Raw genomic sequence first — 18,918 nt, forward strand, 5'->3', positions numbered from 1 at the left:
ATACCTCCATCCATCCATCCATCCATCCACCCCCCCATACCTCCATCCATCCACCCCCCCATACCTCCATCCATCCATCCACCCCCCCATACCTCCATCCATCCACCCCCCCATACCGCCATCAATCCATCCATCCATCCATCCACCCCCCCATACCTCCATCCATCCATCCACCCCCGCATACCTCCATCCATCCATCCATCCATCCATCCATCCAAATATACCATATTTACCCCTCCCTCCCTCTCTCCCTCCCTCATCTCTGTACCCTCATACTTAACTCCACATCCATCCACCCCCCCATACCTCTATGCAACCATTCATCCATCCATCCACCCCTCCATACAGCCATCCATCCATCCATACACCCCCATACCTCCATCCATCCATCCATCCATCCCCCCATACCGCCATCCATCCATCCACACACCCCCATACCTCCATCCATCCATCCACCCCTCCATACAGCCATCCATCCATCCATACACCCCCATACCTCCATCCATCCATCCACCCCTCCATACCGCCATCCATCCATCCATACACCCCCATACCTCCATCCATCCATCCATCCATCCACCCCTCCATACCGCCATCCATCCATCCATACACCCCCATACCGCCATCCATCCATCCATCCATACATACACCCCCATACCTCCATCCATCCATCCATCCATTCCCCCATACCGCCATCCATCCATCCACCCCCCCCACTACACCATATTCAGCTCTCCCTCCCTCCCTCTTTTCCAGGGATTCTCTGAGCCCATTGGCCAGAAAACGGGGGGGGTCTAGCTTTGTGGCAGGCCCCTTGAGCCGTTTCTCCAGGCACTGGGGGTGTTGGGCCGAAGCCAGAGCCCCCAACCCCGCACTGACTGCAGGAGCGATTGTGCTGCAGTGGGGGGGGGGACCCTTGCTGGCTATGAAACACTGCTGCCCCCCTAGTTCTCAGCACCCCCCTCTGACACCCCGGCCGGCTCTGAAGGGGCTTTGCCAATAAAGCTCTGCTAACGACCCCACTGCGATGGGGGGAGGGGGGGCTCTACCGGAGGGTGTGTGACAGACCTGCCATGCCAGCCGGGGGTGGGGGGGAATGAGATGCAATGGGGGGGGCAGGTTTGGAGAATTATGAACTGCGGGGGAGAGGTGTCATTGCAACCTGCCGACCCTCGCAACAAGGGATTTCTGTCCGCCCCCCCACTGCAATAGTCGCCCCCCCAACCCCCTCCTGCAGGCAGCTCTGCAGTGAACAGCCCATCCCCCCCCCCCCAGCATCTCTGCACCGGACACGGAATATGGGCGCTGCGGGAGGGGGGGTTCTGCACCGCCCCCCAGCCCCTGCAGATCCATCCGCCCTGCCGGGGGGTCCCCAATCCGGGCGCCCTCCCCCCCGAATTCGCACCCGAGAGAAGAGCGGAGGGCGGCGACTCACCAGGCCATGCTGCAGCCGGCGCGGGGCTGGGGGGGCGGGGGGGCCGCTCCTGGCTCCCCCACGGCCGTGGGGCGGGGCGGGGCGGCGCGGCGCGGCGCGGGGGGGCCCGTGGGGCTGAGGCCTCTGCAGGCTCCGGGATCCCCGCCCGGCTTCACATGCTGCATCGATGGAGCGGTCGGTGCTCGGGCTGCTCCAGATGCTCCGGCAGCGATGGGGGGGGGGGGGCGGGGGGAGGAGCAGGTGACAGCGGCAGCGGAGGCCGAGGACAGGCCCGATCCTTCCGCCTCCCACCCCCCCCCGCCCCGGGAGGGAGAGGGCAGGGACCCCCCAGGCACGGCCGGCGCGGGGAGGGGGCATGGAAGGATGGATACTTGGCCCCCCCGCCAGCAAAATAGCGCCCCCTAGTGTCTTGCAGTGACCGCAAGGGCAGCCCCCTATCGGCCTGGGACCCGGGGAACCCCCCCATCAGCCATGGACCCAGGGGACCCCCCATCGGCCTGGGACCCAGGGGACCCTCCCATCAGCCATGGACCCAGGGAACCCCCCCATCGGCCTGGGACCCGGGGGACCCTCATCAGCCATGGACCCAGAGGACCCCCTTCATCAGCCATGGACCCAGGGGACCCCCATCGGCCTGGGACCCGGGGGACCCTCCCATCGGCCTGGAACCCGAGAGATCTCCATCAGCTATGGACCCAGGGGACCCCCCATCAGCCTGGGACCCGGGGAACCCCCATCAGTCTGGGACCTGCGGGACCCCCACCAGCCATGGACCCAGAGGACCTCCCCCATCAGCCATGGACCCAGGGGACCCCCACATCAGCCTGGGACTCAGAGGACCCCCCATCAGCCATGGACCCAGGGGAACCCCCCATCGGCCTGGGACCCAGGGGACCCTCCCATCGGCCTGGGACCCGGGAGACCCCCATCAGCTATGGACCCAGGGGACCCCCCATTGGCCTGGGACCCAGAGGACCTCCCCATCAGCCTGGGACCCGGGGACCACCCCATCAGCCATGGACCCAGGGGACCCCTACATCAGCCTGGGACCCAGAGGACCCCCATCAGCCATGGACCCGGGAGACCCCATCGGCCTGGGACCCAAGGGACCCCCATCAGCCATGGACCCAAGGGAGCCCCCATCAGCCTGGGACCCGGGGACCACCCCATCAGCCATGGACCCAGGGGACACCTACATCAGCCTGGGACCCAGAGGACCCCCATCAGCCATGGACCCGGGAGACCCCATCGGCCTGGGACCCAAGGGACCCCCATCAGCCATGGACCCAAGGGAGCCCCCATCAGCCTGGGACCCGGGAACCCCCATTGGCCTGGGACCTGGGGGACCCCCATCAGCCTGGGACCCAGAGGACCCCCCCATCAGCCCTGGACCCAGGGGATCCCCCCCATCAGCCATGTACCCAGGGGAGCCCCCATCAGCCATGGACCCGGGGGACCCCCATCAGCCTGGGACCCGGGGAACCCCCATTGGCCTGGGACCTGGGGGACCCCCATCAGCCATGGACCCAGGGGACCCCCCATCGGCCTGGGACCCAGAGGACCCCCCATCAGCCATGGATCCAGGGGACCCCCACATCAGCCATGGACCCAGGGCCCCCCCCCCATCACCATGTGAATTACTGGGACTCCCTGCTCTGGAGAGGAACTGGGCTGCGGGTGGGGGAGGGGGGACAGAGGGGAATAAAGGTGGCAGGTGGCTAGAAATTGGGAAGGGGAGTCATGGAGCAGGACACAGGGACAGACGGGGGAGAGGTAGAGAGAAAGCGATAGGGGGGAAATGGGGAAAGGACACAGGGCTAGGGGGGATGGGGGAAGGATACAGGACTGTGGGGGGATGGAAGGAGGGAGGGATACAGGGCCGTGGGGGGATGGGGGAAGGATACAGGGCTGGGGGGGCAGCAGGGGGGACGGAAGGAGGGAGGGATACAGGGCCATGGGGGGATGGGGGGAAGGATACAGGGATGGGGGGGATGGAGGGAGGGAGGGAGGGATACAGGGCCGTGGGGGGATGGGGGGAAGGATACAGGGATGGGGGGGACGGAAGGAGGGATACAGGGATGGGGGGAAGGATACAGGGCTGAGGGGGATGGAGGGAGGGAGGGATACAGGGCCGTGGGGGGATGGGGGAAGGATACAGGGCTGGGGGGGCAGCAGGGGGGACGGAAGGAGGGAGGGATACAGGGCCGTGGGGGGATGGGGGAAGGATACAGGGCTGGGGGGGACGGAGGGAGGGAGGGATACCTGGCCGTGGGGGGATGGGGGAAGGATACAGGGCTGGGGGGGACGGCGGGAGGGAAGGATACCGGGCTGGGGGGGATGGAGGGAGGGAGAGATACAGGGCCGTGGGGGGATGGGAGAAGGATACAGGGCTGGGGGGGACGGAAGGAGGGAGGGATACAGGGCCGTGGGGGGGATGGGGGAAGGATACAGGGCTGGGGGGGACGGAGGGAGGGAGGGATACAGGGCCGTGGGGGGATGGGGGAAGGATACAGGGCTGGGGGGGACGGAGGGAGGGAGGGATACAGGGCCGTGGGGGGATGGGGGAAGGATACAGGGCTGGGGGGGACGGCGGGAGGGAAGGATACCGGGCTGGGGGGGATGGAGGGAGGGAGAGATACAGGGCCGTGGGGGGATGGGAGGAAGGATACAGGGCTGGGGGGGACGGAAGGAGGGAGGGATACAGGGCCGTGGGGGGATGGGGGAAGGATACAGGGCTGGGGGGGAACGGCGGGAGGGAGGGATACCTGGCCGTGGGGGGATGGGGGAAGGATACAGGGCTGGGGGGGACAGCAGGAGGGAGGGATACAGGGCCGTGGGGGGGATGGGGGAAGGATACAGGGCTGGGGGGGAGCCAGCACCCCCTAGAGGGGACAGGCCCCTGTCCCGCTCCCACAGGCCCACACACACCATTCAGGCGGCGCAGCTGAACCCAACGCTAACTTTTATTAGCCGCCGTTCTCGACATTTCTATTGCACACGACTTTACACACCCAGTCACAACCGTGGGGGGGGCATCGGCTCGCAGGTCGGGGTGCCCGGGGGTCCTGGTCCCACGCCCACATGCCCAGGCCCGGGGCGCAGTGGAAATCCAGGGCTTGGGGGTTGGGCACCAAGGGGGTGGCATGAACTCTCAGGATGGTGGGGAGCCGCTAGGCACCCCATGCTACATGTACCCAGCAGGATCATCCCTGGCCGGTTAGCCCCCCGCCCTGGGGGGTGCACTCTCCCCATTGCCTGGCAGGGTCCTGGCCCCCCTGCACCCCCGTCCCACCAAAACTTGGCTGCAGCGGGACGGAATCGGGTCGTGCAAGCACTGGCATGTGTCAAGGAGCATGGCTGGAGCGGGGCCCCGCCCCTGCATTTTGGGAACAAGAAGCAGGAGGCAGCAAACTTGTGCAAAGCAGGAAATTTCACGCCCATGCCCCCGAGGGTCTTCAAAGATGCAGGGCTGCAAATTCTGGTGGCTTGCGAGATTGGTACAGATCTTCCAAGGAGTTGTGCACACGCGTATCGGAGAATTTAGAGGGAAATATTTGCACTAATTAGTGAAAATGGAGCGTGCTTTGTATGCAAAATGTTTGCCACTTGGGGTCGGGGTGTTTTTGCAACAGTTTTGCATGATTTTGTCATATCTTTTCCACATTTCAGCCTTTGCAAAATTTTCACAAGTCGTGATGCACATTTTGCACGATCTTCGGCCACGTTTTGCAATATTTTCAGTGATTACTAGCAAATTTTGTCCAGAATTTTCATGATGACTTTTTCTTGTAAATTGTTACAGATTGCGTTTAATATTTATTTTTCAAAAAGTTTTCAGTTTTCTTCTTGACTTTTGGGGGGGTGCCATTTTGTGCATATGTTTGAGTTTTCATGCAAATTTCCAAATATTTTTTAAATAAATGTTTGCAATTTTCTCTGTGACTTTCTTGCATTTTATTGCCAAGTTAATAACTTGTTTTTGCAAAACTGTCATGCGTTTTCATACAAATGTATTAAAGATTTTTTTCAAAATATTTGCCATTTTCTGCATGACAGCATTAGCAATTTTTTCCTTTTTCATGCAAATCTATACATTTTCTTTTGCAGATTTCCCAAGGACTTTTTTGCAGAATGCTTTTGTACTATAAAGCAAATTTTAATTTTTTGGGGGTAAAATGTTCTTGGATTTTCATTCAAAATTATGGAGTGATTTTTTGTTGTTGTTGCAAAGCTCATGCATGTCTGTGCAAATGTATTACAAATTGTCTTGCAACATTTCTGCACTTTTCTTCATGACTTTCTTTTTTTTCAATCTTTTCTTAAATTTTCATGCAAATGTGGCAAGAAGTTTCTTGCAAAATTTTTACTATGTCTTCCATGACGCTTTTAGGGCAAAACATTCATGCAAACGTGTTTCCAAAAAAAGGTGCAACATTCGCCATGGCTTTGGGTTCCAACCTCGTTTCCTGCGGGCGCATGCAAGCTATGTGCGAAGATTTTTGGGGTTTTGTTGCCACAATTGTTACAAATTTTCTCCATTTCCCCTCAACATTTTCTCTCCGATGGTTTCAAGATTTTCTTTGTCGATGTGTTTGCAATTCTCTTGCGAGATTTTGTCACATTTCGGGGCCTTCCCCCCACCCCAGTTGCAAAATCCTAACCTGTTTGGGGCCAAACCCTCAACCTTCTCACTCTGTTGTCATGATTTGGGGGGCAAACGGTCCCGGGGGTAGTTTTGGGGGGAGGGGTTGGCAAACTTTTCAAGGATTGGCAGTAAGATCCCAGTGGCCCTGATCCTGCCAACACTGGGGCATGTGCTTTGAAGCTACATGGCTGGGGCCCCACCTGCCCCCCGACCCTCCATGGGTTACTGAGTCACTGCCAATGGGGACAATGCAGAACCGAGGTGCCGCTGCTGCGGGGAGCAGCTGCCCTAGAACTGCTCCCCATGGCATGGAGCCCCCCCAGCATGGCAGATAATGGGGCCCAGCGCTGGACCCAAGAGGCCTCTGGTTTCCCTGCACCCCCAGCCCCCCTGCTGCCCCCTTCTATTCCCCCTCCCCTCCCCCTCCCCCGGCTCCCCCCCCGGCCCACTCATTTCTTGTAGTTGCCGAACTGGATGGCCAGGCGGTCGGTGACGCAGCGGAAGGCAGCCGGCTGCACCTCCCAGTAGGGCACGGGGTTCCCGAAGAGGCTGATTCCGTTGTAATAGGCTCGCTTCACCCCGAACCCCACGGGGCAGAAATCGTTCACCCCCACCTGCGTGATGTCATTGGCATGCAGGTACACCACCTGGGGGGAGGGGGGGTGTCATAAACAGATAAGAAAAGTTAATAGAACAGAAGTACTTTATATCTCTTTGCCTGGAAAGGGTTAACAAGATCAGTGAGCCTGGCTGTCACCTGAGCAGAGGAGAAATCAGGGGACAGGAGACTTTCAAATCTTGAGGGAGGGAAGTTTGTGTGTGCGCTGTTAGTTTGTGTTTGTGTGTGCGCTGTTAGTTTGTGTTTGTGTGTGTGCTGTTAGTGTTCGGTTGTTGTTCACTCTGGGGGCTCAGAGGGACCAGACGTGCAACCAGGTTTCTCTCCAATCTCTCCGATACAGGCTCTTATAGATCCAGAATAGTGAGTACTAGGTAGATAAGGCGAGTTAGGCTTATGTTTGTTTTCTTTATTTGCAAATGTGTATTTGGCTGGAAGGATTTTACTTTGTACTTGTATCCTTAGGCTGGGAGGGTATTCCCAGTGTCTATAGCTGAAAGACCCTGTAACATATTCCATCTTCAATTTACAAAGATAATTTTTACTGTTTTTTCTTTCTTTAATTAAAAGTTTTTCTTGTTTAAGAACCTGATTGTTTTTCTTTATTCTGGTGTGAGACCCCAGGGGACGGAGTCTGGATTCACCAGGGAAATGGTGGGGAGAAAGGAGGGAAGGGGGAGAGAGAGGTTAATTTCTCTCTGTGTTCGGATTACTATCTCTCTCAGGGAGAGTCTGGGAGGGGGAGAGAGAAGGAGGGGGGAAGGTGGATTTTCCTCTCTGTTTTGAGATTCAAGGAGTTTGAATCACAGTGACCTTCCAGGGTAACCCAGGGAGGGGAAGTCTGGGAGAGGCAATGGTGAGGGAAAGGGTTTACTTTCCTTGTGGTAAGATCCAGAAAGTCTGGGTCTTGGGGGTCCCCGGGCCAGGTTTTGGGGGGACCAGAGTGTATCAGGCACTGGAATTCCTGGTTGGTGGCAGCGCTACAGGTTCTAAGCTGGTAATTGAGCTTAGAGGAATTCATGCTGGTACCCCAACTTTTGGACGCTACGGTTCAGAGTGGGGAATTGTACCATGACAGGGGGTCAGCTAGCACCCATCACCCCCCAGACTCCCCGTCACATCCCCCCAGCACCCCCAACCCTCCCAGCCCAACTCCCCAGAACCCCTCAGTTTTCCCTACAGCCCCCCAAAACCACAGATCCCACACCATAACCCCCCTAATGCCCACCTGGGGGAAGGGAGAGTGGGGACTGAACAGCAGAGTTTAGACAGCCCCCCCAGAGCCCCCAAGCCCCCACATCAGAGGGAGGTGAGAGAGGGGTTCATGGGGGGCTCCCTCAGTCTTGTGGGAAGGGAGGGGGAGATTTTCCCATAAGCCCCTCTGCCCCTATTGCCCTCCACCCCTGGGGGCCCAGAGACGAGATCCTGCCACGGGGGGCGCCCCAGCCCTGGGGTGGGAGGGCCCAGGCCCCCTTGCCTCACCTGCAGGAAGCGGAGGCCAGGCAGCCCGGAGGGCACGCGGGAGAGCCGGTTGTGGTCGAGGTGCAGCTCCCGGAGCGCCGGGACGAAGGCCAAGCTCCCGTTCTCAATCATCCGGATGGCGTTGTGCCCCAGTCCCAGCCTGCGCAGAGAGCGGGAGATGGATGGACAGAGGGGTGGGGGCTGGGCAGAGGGGTGGGGTATCTATGGGGAACAGGCAGGGGGTGGGGTATCTATGGGGTGGGGGCTGGGCAGAGAGGTGGGGTATCTATGAGGAACAGGCAGGGGGTGGGGTATCTATGGGGTGGGGGCTGGGCAGAGGGGTGGAGTATCTATGGGGAACAGGCAGGGGGTGGGGTATCTATGGGGTGGGGGCTGGGCAGAGAGGTGGGGTATCTATGGGGTCTGGGCAGGGGGTGGGGTATCTATGGGGAACAGGCAGGGGGTGGGGTAGCTATGGATTGGGGGCTGGGCAGAGAGGTGGGGTATCTATGGGGAACAGGCAGGGGGTGGGGTATCTATGGGGTGGGACTGCGCAGAGGGGTTGGGTATTTATGGGGTGGGGGCTGGGCAGAGGGGTGGGGTAGCTATGCAGTCTGGGCAGGGGATGGGGTATCTATGGGGTTGGGGCTGGGCAGAGGGGTGGGGTATCTATGGGGAACAGGCAGGGGGTGCGGTATCTATGGGGTGGGGGCTGGGCAGAGAGGTGGGGTATCTATGGGGAACAGGCAGGGGGTGGGGTATCTATGGGGTGGGGGCTGGGCAGAGGAGGGGAGTATCTATGGGGAACAGGCAGGGGGTGGGGTATCTATGGGGTGGGGGCTGGGCAGAGGGGTGGGGTATCTATGGGGAACAGGCAGGGGATGTGGTATCTATGGGGTGGGGCTGGGCAGAGGGGTGGGGTATCTATGTGGTTGGGGCTGGGCAGAGATGTGGCGTATGTATGGGGAACAGGCAGAGGGGTGGGGTATCTGGGGTGGGAGCTGGGCAGAGAGGTGGGGTATCTATGCGGTCTGGGCAGGGGGTGGGGTATCTATCGGGTGGGAGCTGGGCGGAGAGGTGGGGTATCTATGGGGTGGGGGGCTGGGCAGAGGGGTGGGGTATCTATGGGGAACAGGCAGGGGGAGGGGTACCTATGGGGTGGGGCTGGGCAGGGGGTGGGGTATCTATGGGGTGGGAGCTGGGCGGAGGAGTGGGGTATCTATGCGGTCTGGGCAGGGGGTGGGGTATCTATGGGGTGGGAGCTGGGCAGAGGGGTGGGGTATCTATGGGGAACAGGCAAGGGGAGGGGTTGCTATGGGGTGGGGCTGGGCAGGGGGTGGGGTATCTATGGGGAACAGGCAGAGGGGTGGGGTATCTATGGGGTGGGGTATCTATGGGGGCTGGGCAGGGGGTGGGGTATCTATGGGGTGGGAGCTGGGCAGAGTGGTGAGGTATCTATGGGGAACAGGCAGGGGGAGGGGTTGCTATGGGGTGGGGCTGGGCAGGAGGTGGGGTATCTATGGGGAACAGGCAGGGGGTGGGGTAACTATGGGGTGGGGCTGGGCAGGAGGTGGGCTATCTATGGGTAACAGACAGAGGGGTGGGGTATCTATGGGGTGGGGTATCTATGGGGGCTGGGCAGGGGGTGGGGTATCTATGGGGTGGAGCTGGGCAGGAGGTGGGGTATCTATGGGGTGGGGGCTGGGCAGAGGGGTGGGGTATCTATGGGGGCTGGGCAGGGGGAGGGCTATCTATGGGGTGGGGTATCTATGGGGGCTGGGCAGGGGGTCGGGTATCTATGGGGTGGGGGCTGGGCAGAGGGGTGGGGTATCTATGGGGGCTGGGCAGGGGGAGGGCTATCTATGGGGTGGGTTATCTATGGGGGCTGGGCAGGGGGTGGGGTATCTATGGGGTTGGGGCTGGGCAGAGGGGTGGGGTATCTGGGGAACAGGCAGGGGGAGGCGTTGCTATGGGGTGGGGCTGGGCAGGAGGTGGGGTATCTATGGGGAACAGGCAGAGGAGTGGGGTATCTATGGGGGCTAGGAAGGGGGTAGTGTACCTGCGATGTCTGGGGGACAGATGGAGGCAGGCGACTCTCCCCACTTCACGCCGTGGGGCTCTGTGGGTCCCTGCAGTGGCTGGACCATGTGAAGCTATTTATGGGGGCCTGGGGGCCAGTGGGGGACTGTTACCTGGACAGCTTCCCATAGTGGATCGGGGGGGCCAGGGGCAGTTGGGGGGCAGTTGGGGGGCAGGAGGCAGTCGGGGGGCAGTCTGGAGGCAGGAGGCAGTCAGGGGGCAGTTGGGGCAGTTGGGGGGCAGGAGGCAGTTGGGGGGCAGGGGCAGTCAGGAGGCAGTCAGGGGCAGTTGGGGGCCAGTGGGGAGGCAGTCAGGAGGCAGGAGGCAGTCGGGGGCAGTCGGGGGGCAGTTGGGGCAGGAGGCAGTCAGGAGGCAGGGGGCAGTCGGGGGGCAGTTGGGGGGCAGGAGGCAGTCAGGGGGCAGTTGGGGGCCAGTGGGGAGGCAGTCAGGAGGCAGGGGGCAGTCGGGGGGCAGTTGGGGCAGGAGGCAGTCAGGAGGCAGGGGGCAGTCGGGGGGCAGTTGGGGGGCAGGAGGCAGTCAGGAGGCAGTTGGGGGGCAGTTGGAGCAGTCGGGGGGCAGGAGACAGTCGGGGGGTAGTTGGGGGGGCAGGAGGCAGTCAGGGGGCAGTTGGGGGCCAGTGGGGAGGCAGTCAGGAGGCAGGAGGCAGTGGGGGGGCAGTTGGGGGCAGTTGGGGGGCAGGAGACAGTCGGGGGGTAGTTGGGGGGCAGGAGGCAGTTGGGGGGCAGTTGGGGGCCAGTGGGGAGGCAGTCAGGAAGCAGGAGGCAGTCGGGGGGCAGCTGGGGGCCAGTGGGGAGGCAGTCGGGGGGCAGGGGCAGAGGGCAGTGTGGGGCCAAGGGCGCTTACCTGCTCAGCCTCCCGTAGCGGATCAGATCTTCCAGCTCAATGGCCTGGATTTTGTTGTGATCCAGGTGCAGCTCGTTCAGGGTCTCGGGCAGGTCTGGGGGGCAGAGAAGGCGGGTCAGTGGGGCCCCCAGATGCCTGCGTGGGCTGGGAGCCAGGGGCAGGTTACATGCAGGGCAGACTCAGGAGGATCCCAGGGGTGTGGGAGGAGCTGGGTTCGATCGGGGGGATATTGTGCGGGGGGAGTGGGGTGCAGTGGGGGCTCTGATGCCCTGACCTGAGGGGTCCCAGTGCTCCAGGGAGTGGGGGGTCCCAGCCAGAGGGGGCTGTCTCTGAACTGGATTCAGGGGGTCCCAGACATGGGAGGGGGCAGGCTGAGGGGCTGCGTGGGGAGGAAGAGCAGGGGGCTGTGGGGAGGCCGGAGGGCTGTGGAGGGTGGAGGAAGAGCAGAGGGCTGGGGATCAGGCTGGGGGGTTGGGAGGTTAGGGGAAGAGCAGGGGGCTGGAGGGCAGGTTGGGGGGGTTGGGAAAGAGCAGGGGGCTGTGGGGCAGGCTGGGGGGCTGGGGGTTGGGGGAAGAGCAGGGGGCTGTGGGGCAGGCTGGGGGAGTGGGGGAAGAGCAGGGGAATGGGGGCCAGGCTGGGGGGCTGGGGGGTTGGGGGAAGAGCAGGGGGCAGGGGGCAGGTTGGGGGTTAGAGGAAGAGCAGGGGGCTGTGGGGCAGGCTGGGGGGCTGGGAGTTTGGGGGAAGAGCAGGGGGCTGGGGGCAGGTTGGGGGGTTGGAGGAAGAGCAGGGGGCTGGGGGGGCAGGCTGGGGGGCTGGGAGTTTGGGGGAAGAGCAGGGGGCTGGGGGCAGGTTGGGGGGTTGGAGGAAGAGCAGGGGGCTGGGGGGCAGGCTGGGGGGCTGGGAGTTTGGGGGAAGAGCAGGGGGCTGGGGGCAGGTTGGGGGTTTGGGGGAAGAGCAGGGGGTTGGGGGGCAGGCTGGGGGGCTGGGAGTTTGGGGGAAGAGCAGGGGGCTGGGGGCAGGTTGGGGGGTTGGAGGAAGAGCAGGGGGCTGGGGGGCAGGCTGGGGGGCTGGGAGTTTGGGGGAAGAGCAGGAGGCTGGGGGCAGGTTGGGGGGCTGGGGGAAGAGTGGGGTCTGGGGGGCAGGCTGGGGGGCTGGGAGCTTGGGGGAAGAGCAGGGGGCTGGGGGGCAGGCTGGGGGGCTGGGAGTTTGGGGGAAGAGCAGGGGGCTGGGGGGCAGGCTGGGGGCAGGCTGAGGATTTGGGGGAAGAGCAGGGGGCTGGGGGGCAGGCTGGGGGGCTGGGAGTTTGGGGGAAGGGCAGGGGGCTGGGGGCAGGCTGGGGGGTTGGAGGAAGAGCAGGGGGCTGGGAGTTTGGGGGAAGAGCAGGGAGCTGGGGGCAGGCTGGGGGGCTGGGGGTTTGGGGGAAGAGCAGGGGGCTGGGAGTTTGGGGGAAGAGCAGGGAGCTGGGGGCAGGTTGGGGGGTTGGAGGAAGAGCAGGGGGCTGGGGGGCAGGCTGGGGGGCTGGGGGTTTGGGGGAAGAGCAGGGAGCTGGGGGCAGGTTGGGGGGTTGGAGGAAGAGCAGGGTGCTGGGGGCAGGTTGGGGGTTTGGAGGAAGAGCAGGGGGCTGGGGGGCAGGCTGGGGGCAGGTTGGGGGTTTGGGGGAAGAGCAGGGTGCTGGGGGCCAGGTTGGGGGGTTGGAGGAAGAGCAGGGGGCTGGGGGGGAGGCTGGGGGGCTGGGAGTTTGGGGGAAGAGCAGGGAGCTAGGGGCAGGTTGGGGGGTTGGAGGAAGAGCAGGGGGCTGGGGGGCAGGCTGGGGGGCAGGGGGTTTGGGGGAAGAGCAGGGTTCTGGAGGGCAGGCTGGGGGGCTGGGGGTTTGGAGGAAGAGCAGGGGGCTGGGGGGCAGGCTGGGGGGCTGGGGGTTTGGAGGAAGAGCAGGGGGCTGGGGGGCAGGCTGGGGGGCTGGGGGTTTGGGGGAAGAGCAGGGGGCTGGGGGCAGGTTGGGGGGTTGGAGGGAAGAGCAGGGGGCTGGGGGGCAGGCTGGGGGGCTGGGAGTTTGGGGAAGAGCAGGGAGCTAGGGGCAGGTTGGGGGGTTGGAGGAAGAGCAGGGGGCTGGGGGGCAGGCTGGGGGGCTTGGGGTTTGGGGGAAGAGCAGGGTTCTGGAGGGCAGGCTGGGGGGGCTGGGGGTTTGGAGGAAGAGCAGGGGGCTGGGGGGCAGGCTGGGGGGCTGGGGTTTGGGGGAAGAGCAGGGGGCTGGGGGCAGGTTGGGGGGTTGGAGGAAGAGCAGGGGGCTGGGGGACAGGCTGGGGAGCTGGGAGTTTGGGGGAAGAGTAGGGGGCTGGGGGCAGGCTGGGGGGCTAGGGGTTTGGGGGAAGAGCAGGGGGCTGGGGGCAGGTTGAGGGGTTGGAGGAAGAGCAGGGGCTGGGGGGCAGGCTGGGGGGCTGGGAGTTTGGGGGAAGAGCAGGGGGCTGGGGGTTTGGGGGAAGAGCAGGGGGCTGGGGGCAGGTTGAGGGGTTGGAGGAAGAGCAGGGGGCTGGGGGCAGGCTGGGGGGCTGGGAGTTTGGGGGAAGAGCAGGGGGCTGGGGGCAGGTTGGGGGGTTGGAGGAAGAGCAGGGGGCTGGGGGGCAGGCTGGGGGGCTGGGGGTTTGGGGGAAGAGCAGGGGGCTGGGGGTTTGGGGGAAGAGCAGGGGGCTGGGGGCAGGTTGAGGGGTTGGAGGAAGAGCAGGGGGCTGGGGGGCAGGCTGAGGGGCTGGGAGTTTGGGGGAAGAGCAGGGGGCTGGGGGCAGGTTGGGGGGTTGGAGGAAGAGCAGGGGGCTGGGGGGCAGGCTGGGGGGCTGGGGGTTTGGGGGAAGAGCAGGGGGCTGGGGGCAGGTTGAGGGGTTGGAGGAAGAGCAGGGGGCTGGGGGCAGGCTGGGGGGCTAGGGGTTTGGGGGAAGAGCAGGGGGCTGGGGGCAGGTTGAGGGGTTGGAGGAAGAGCAGGGGGCTGGGGGGCAGGCTGGGGGGCTGGGGGTTTGGGGGAAGAGCAGGGGGCTGGGAGTTTGGGGGAAGAGCAGGGGGCTGGGGGCAGGTTGAGGGGTTGGAGGAAGAGCAGGGGGCTGGGGGGCAGGCTGGGGGGCTGGGGGGCACTTACCTTTGGGGACACCCGTCAGTTTGGCCTCTGAGATGCGCAGATAGTTGAGCTTCAGGCCGTCGAAGGCGCCGGGTTCGAATCCGCTGTTCTCCAGGGGGTTGCCCCCCATCTCTGGGGGCAGAGAGACCGGAGTCACCCACAGCTCATCCACCAGGGAGCACTCTCCCCTGGCAGTCAGGGGCAGGCACTGGGGGGTGGGCAGCAGGGCAGGGGGCGCCCGTAATCAGGGTTGGGCGGGATGCCAGGGCGATGGGCTGGCAGGCGGGATGCCGGGGAAGCTGGGCCCCTGACAGGCTGGATGCCGGGGCGATGGGCTGGCAGGCGTGGTGCCGGGGTGATGGGCTGGCAGGCGGGATGCCGGGGTAGCTGAGCCCCTGGCAGGCTGGATGCCGGGGCGATGGGCTGGCAGGCGTGGTGCCGGGGTGATGGGCTGGCAGGCGGGATGCCGGGGAAGCTGGGCCCCTGACAGGCTGGATGCCGGGGCGATGGGCTGGCAGGCGTGGTGCCGGGGTGATGGGCTGGCAGGCGGGATGCCGGGGTAGCTGAGCCCCTGGCAGGCAGGATGCCGGGGAAGCTGGGCTCCTGGCAGGCAGGATGCCGGGGCGATGGGCTGGCAGGCGGGATGCTGGGGTAGCTGAGCCCCTGGCAGGCGGGATGCCGGGGCGATGGGCTGGCAGGCGGGATGCCGGGGTAGCTGAGCCCCTGGCAGGCGGGATGCCGGGGCAATGGGCTGGCAGGCGGGATGCCGGGGAAGCTGGGCTCCTGGCAGGCTGGATGCCGGGGCGATGGGCTGGCAGGCGTGGTGCCGGGGTGATGGGCTGGCAGGCGGGATGCCGGGGTAGCTGAGCCCCTGGCAGGCAGGATGCCGGGGAAGCTGGGCTCCTGGCAGGCAGGATGCCGGGGCGATGGGCTGGCAGGCGGGATGCCGGAGAAGCTGAGCCCCTGGCAGGCGGGATGCCGGGGCGATGGGCTGGCAGGCGGGATGCCGGAGAAGCTGGGCCCCTGGCAGCTGGATGCCGGGGCGATGGGCTGGCAGGCGTGGTGCCGGGGTGATGGGCTAGCAGGCGGGATGCCGGGGTAGCTGAGCCCCTGGCAGGCGGGATGCCGGGGAAGCTGGGCTCCTGACAGGCAGGATGCTGGGGCGATGGGCTGGCAGGCGGGATGCCGGGGTAGCTGGGCCCCTGGCAGGCTGGATGCCGGGGCGATGGGCTGGCAGGCAGGGTGCCGGGGCAATGGGTTGGCAGGCAGGGTGCCGGGGCAATGGGCTGGCAGGTGGGATGCCAGGGAAGCTGGGCTCCTGGCAGGCTGGATGCCGGGGCGATGGGCTGGCAGGCGGGATGCCGGAGTGATGGGCTGTCAGGTGGGATGCCAGGGAAGCTGGGCTCCTGGCAGGCCGTATGCCGGGGCAATGGGCTGGCAGGCGGGATGCCGGGGCGATGGGCTGTCAGGCGTGGTGCCGGGCTAGCTGAGCCCCTGGCAGGTGGGATGCCGGGGCGATGGGCTGGCAGGCGTGGTGCCGGGGTGATGGGCTGGCAGGCGGGATGCCAGGGTGATGGGCTGGCAGGCGGGATGCTGGGGTAGCTGAGCCCCTGGCAGGCGGGATGCCGGGGCGATGGGCTGGCAGGCGGGATGCCGGGGAAGCTGGGCTCCTGGCAGGCGGGATGCCGGGGCGATGGGCTGGCAGGCGTGGTGCCGGGGTGATGGGCTGGCAGGCGGGATGCTGGGGTAGCTGAGCCCCTGGCAGGCGGGATGCCGGGGCGATGGGCTGGCAGGCGGGATGCCGGGGTAGCTGAGCCCCTGGCAGGTGGGATGCCGGGGCGATGGGCTGGCAGGCGGGATGCCGAGGTAGCTGAGCCCCTGGCAGGCGGGATGCCGGAGCGATGGGCCTGGCGTCCCTGTCCTCACCGATGCAGTTCATGTTGGCGAGCCCCTTGAAGACGTCCTTGGGCACCTTGCGGATCTTGTTGTCGTGGATGCGGAGCTCGACCAGGGAGGGCGGCAGGTTTGCCGGGATCTCGGCCAGCAGGTTCTTGGAGATGTAGAGTTTCTGCAGCCGGTGCAGGGGGCTGAAGGCCTTTTCGTGCACCCGCGAGATCTTGTTGTTCACCAGGACCAGGGCCTGCGGGCGGAGACACACAAGGGTTACAAAGCCAGCTGGAGGCTGCAGTACCGGCCTCTACCCGCAGGGGGTGCTGTAAGCAGGGCAGGGTCGTGGGGCAGGGCAGGGGGCGCTGTGGGACAGGGGGCGCTGTCCGTGCCTGGGGGCACTTGGGGCAGGACCGTGGGGCAGGGCAGGGGGCGCTGTGGGGACAGGGGGCGCTGTCCGTGCCTGGGGGCACTTGGGGCAGGACCGTGGGGCAGGGCAGGGGGCGCTGTGGAGCAGGGGACGCTGTCCGTGCCGGAGAAGCTGTGGAGCAGGAACGTGGGGCAGGGCAGGGGGTGCTGTGAGGCTGGGAGCACTGTCCTTGCCAGGGTGTTGCTGTGGGGCAGGGCCGTGGGGCAGGGCAGGGGGCGCTGTGGGACAGGGGGCGCTGTCCGTGCCTGGGGGCACTTGGGGCAGGACCGTGGGGCAGGGCAGGGGGCGCTGTGGGACAGGGGGCGCTGTCCGTGCCTGGGGTCACTTGGGGGCAGGACCGTGGGGCAGGGCAGGGGGCGCTGTGGAGCAGGGGGCGCTGTCCGTGCCGGAGAAGCTGTGGAGCAGGAACGTGGGGCAGGGCAGGGGGTGCTGTGAGGCTGGGAGCACTGTCCTTGCCAGGGTGTTGCTGTGAGGCAGGGCCGTGGGGCAGGGCAGGGGGCGCTGTGGAGCAGGGGACGCTGTCCGTGCCGGGGGCACTGTGGGGCAGGGACATGGGGCAGGGCAGGGGGCGCTGTGAGGCTGGGGGCACTGTCCATGCCGAGGGTGCTGTGGGGCAGGGCAATGGGCACTGTGGGACAGGGGGCGCTGTCGGGCAGGGCAGGGGGCACTGTGGAGCAGGGGGCACTGTCCGTGCCGGGGGCGCTGTGGGGCAGGGCAGGGGGTGCTGTGGGACGGGGGCGCTGTCCATGCCAGGGGGTTGCTGTGGGGTAGGGCCGTGGGGCAGGGCTGGGGGCACTGTGGGGAGGGCCCTGGGGTGTTGCGGGACGCACGTAGAGGTGATGCAGCCCCTTGAAGTCGTCCCGCCGCAGCTCCGTGATCTGGTTGTTCTGCAGATCCAGCAGCTTTGTGTCGGGGCCGATTTCCTTGGGCACCGTTCTCAGGCCTGGGGGAAGAGATGGGGCAGGAGGCAGGTGAGACAGGGGCACCGGGAAACCCAAATTTCCCCCCCAAAACTGGGATTCAGAGACACCCCTGCAGGGGAGAGACTCACAGTCCATATACTGACCCCACTTCCCTCCCAGAGCTGGGGAGAGAACCCAGGAGTTCTGGCTCCCAGCTCCCCCCACCCTCCTAGAGCCAGGGAGAGAACCCAGGAGTCCTGGCTCCCAGCTCCCCCCACCCTCCCAGAGCCAGGGAGAGAACTCAGGAGTCCTGGCTCCTAGCCTCCTCCGCTCTAATCACCAGCCCGCACTCCCCTCCCAGAGCCAGGGAGAGAACCCAGGAGTCCTGGCCCCCAGCCCCCCTGCTCTAACCACCAGCCCCCCACTCCCCACCCAGAGCCGGGAGAGAACCCAGGAGTCCTGGCCCCCAGCCCCCCTGCTCTAACCAGCAGCTCCCACTCCCCTCCCAGAGCGGGGAAAGAACCCAGGAGTCCTGGGCTCCCAGCCCCCCGCCCCCCGCTCTAAACACCAGACACCCTCCCACTCCTGGGACAGGAACCCCAGTCTCCGGGCGTACCCAGGTCAGAGCACTGCACCACCCGCAGGTGACAGTGGCAGCCGAACGGGCACAGGCCCCCGTAGGTGGTGACGACGTCCTCGAAGTCAGGGACCCCAGAGGTGGGGAAGATGCCCGAGGCCTCCTCGTCGTTCTGCAGGGCAGGGCCCTCGTCCATGGAGAAATCCCAGAAGGCCGTTTGCTCGAAGGGCAGGGCCCCGGCCAGGCCCAGCAGGACCGCCAGGAGCAGCACACACAGCATCGTGGGGCTGGGGGCCAGAGGGGAGAATGGGGTTAGGGGGGAGCATGGGGGCAGGGGCCAGTTAGCTGGGGACACCTCGCCCCACCAGGCTGTGGCTGGCTCTAGGGTGGAGAAGGGAGCTGGTTTCAAGGGACCTCTCGTCCTGTGCCGACATGCAGCTGGCTCTGGGGTGAGGCAGGGGGCTGGTTATCTGGGGACCCCTCGCCCGGTGCCGACATGCGGCTGGCTCTGGGGTTGCGGGGGGAAGCTTCGTGGGGCCCTGCGCCCGGCACGCAAAGGGTCTGGGAGGAGCAGGGAGCTGGCTACCAGGGACCCCTCAGCCGGCACCGGGCTGCGGTTGGCTTGGGGGTGGAGCAGGAGGGCTGGTTTCCAGGGACCCCTCGGCCGGTGCCGGGCTTGCGGTTGGCTTGGGGGTGGAGCGGAGGCTGGTTTCCAGGGACCCCTCGGCCGGTGCCGGGTTGCGGTTGGCTTGGGGGTGGAGCAGGGAGCTGGCTACCAGAGACCCTCGGCCGGCCGCTGGGCTGTGGCTGGCTCTCTGGGGTGGAGCAGGGGGGCTGGTTTCCAGGGACCCCTGAGCCGGCACCGGGCTGTGCCTGGCTCTGGGATGGAGCAGGGTGCTGGCTACCAGAGACCTCTCGG

The 18,918-nt window shown here is 65.2% G+C and overlaps 2 protein-coding genes across 2 annotated transcripts in view; both read right to left on the reverse strand.

Annotated features, from left to right (window-relative positions):
- The window catches only part of LOC127036471 (plasma membrane calcium-transporting ATPase 3-like), a 71,812-nt gene extending 70,340 nt beyond the window's left edge, over window positions 1-1,472 (reverse strand). The window contains exon 1 of the mRNA XM_050927419.1: window positions 1,436-1,472. The gene's annotated coding sequence lies outside the window, so the exon portion shown is untranslated. The remainder of the gene's footprint in view (window positions 1-1,435) is intronic.
- A 5,053-nt stretch (window positions 1,473-6,525) lies between these two features.
- LOC127036476 (biglycan-like) overlaps window positions 6,526-18,918 on the reverse strand; it is a 19,671-nt gene continuing 7,278 nt past the window's right edge. Inside the window, exons 2-8 of the mRNA XM_050927425.1 lie at window positions 18,039-18,286; window positions 17,351-17,463; window positions 16,130-16,343; window positions 14,225-14,335; window positions 11,101-11,194; window positions 8,179-8,317; window positions 6,526-6,727 (exon numbers count right to left, since the gene is read on the reverse strand). Coding sequence (XP_050783382.1) covers window positions 6,530-6,727; window positions 8,179-8,317; window positions 11,101-11,194; window positions 14,225-14,335; window positions 16,130-16,343; window positions 17,351-17,463; window positions 18,039-18,286 — 1,117 coding nt within the window. The 3' untranslated portion in view covers window positions 6,526-6,529. The remainder of the gene's footprint in view (window positions 6,728-8,178; window positions 8,318-11,100; window positions 11,195-14,224; window positions 14,336-16,129; window positions 16,344-17,350; window positions 17,464-18,038; window positions 18,287-18,918) is intronic.

Source organism: Gopherus flavomarginatus, chromosome 18 (genome assembly GCF_025201925.1).
Source record: "Gopherus flavomarginatus isolate rGopFla2 chromosome 18, rGopFla2.mat.asm, whole genome shotgun sequence".
In the NCBI taxonomy this organism is placed as follows: domain Eukaryota; kingdom Metazoa; phylum Chordata; order Testudines; family Testudinidae; genus Gopherus; species Gopherus flavomarginatus.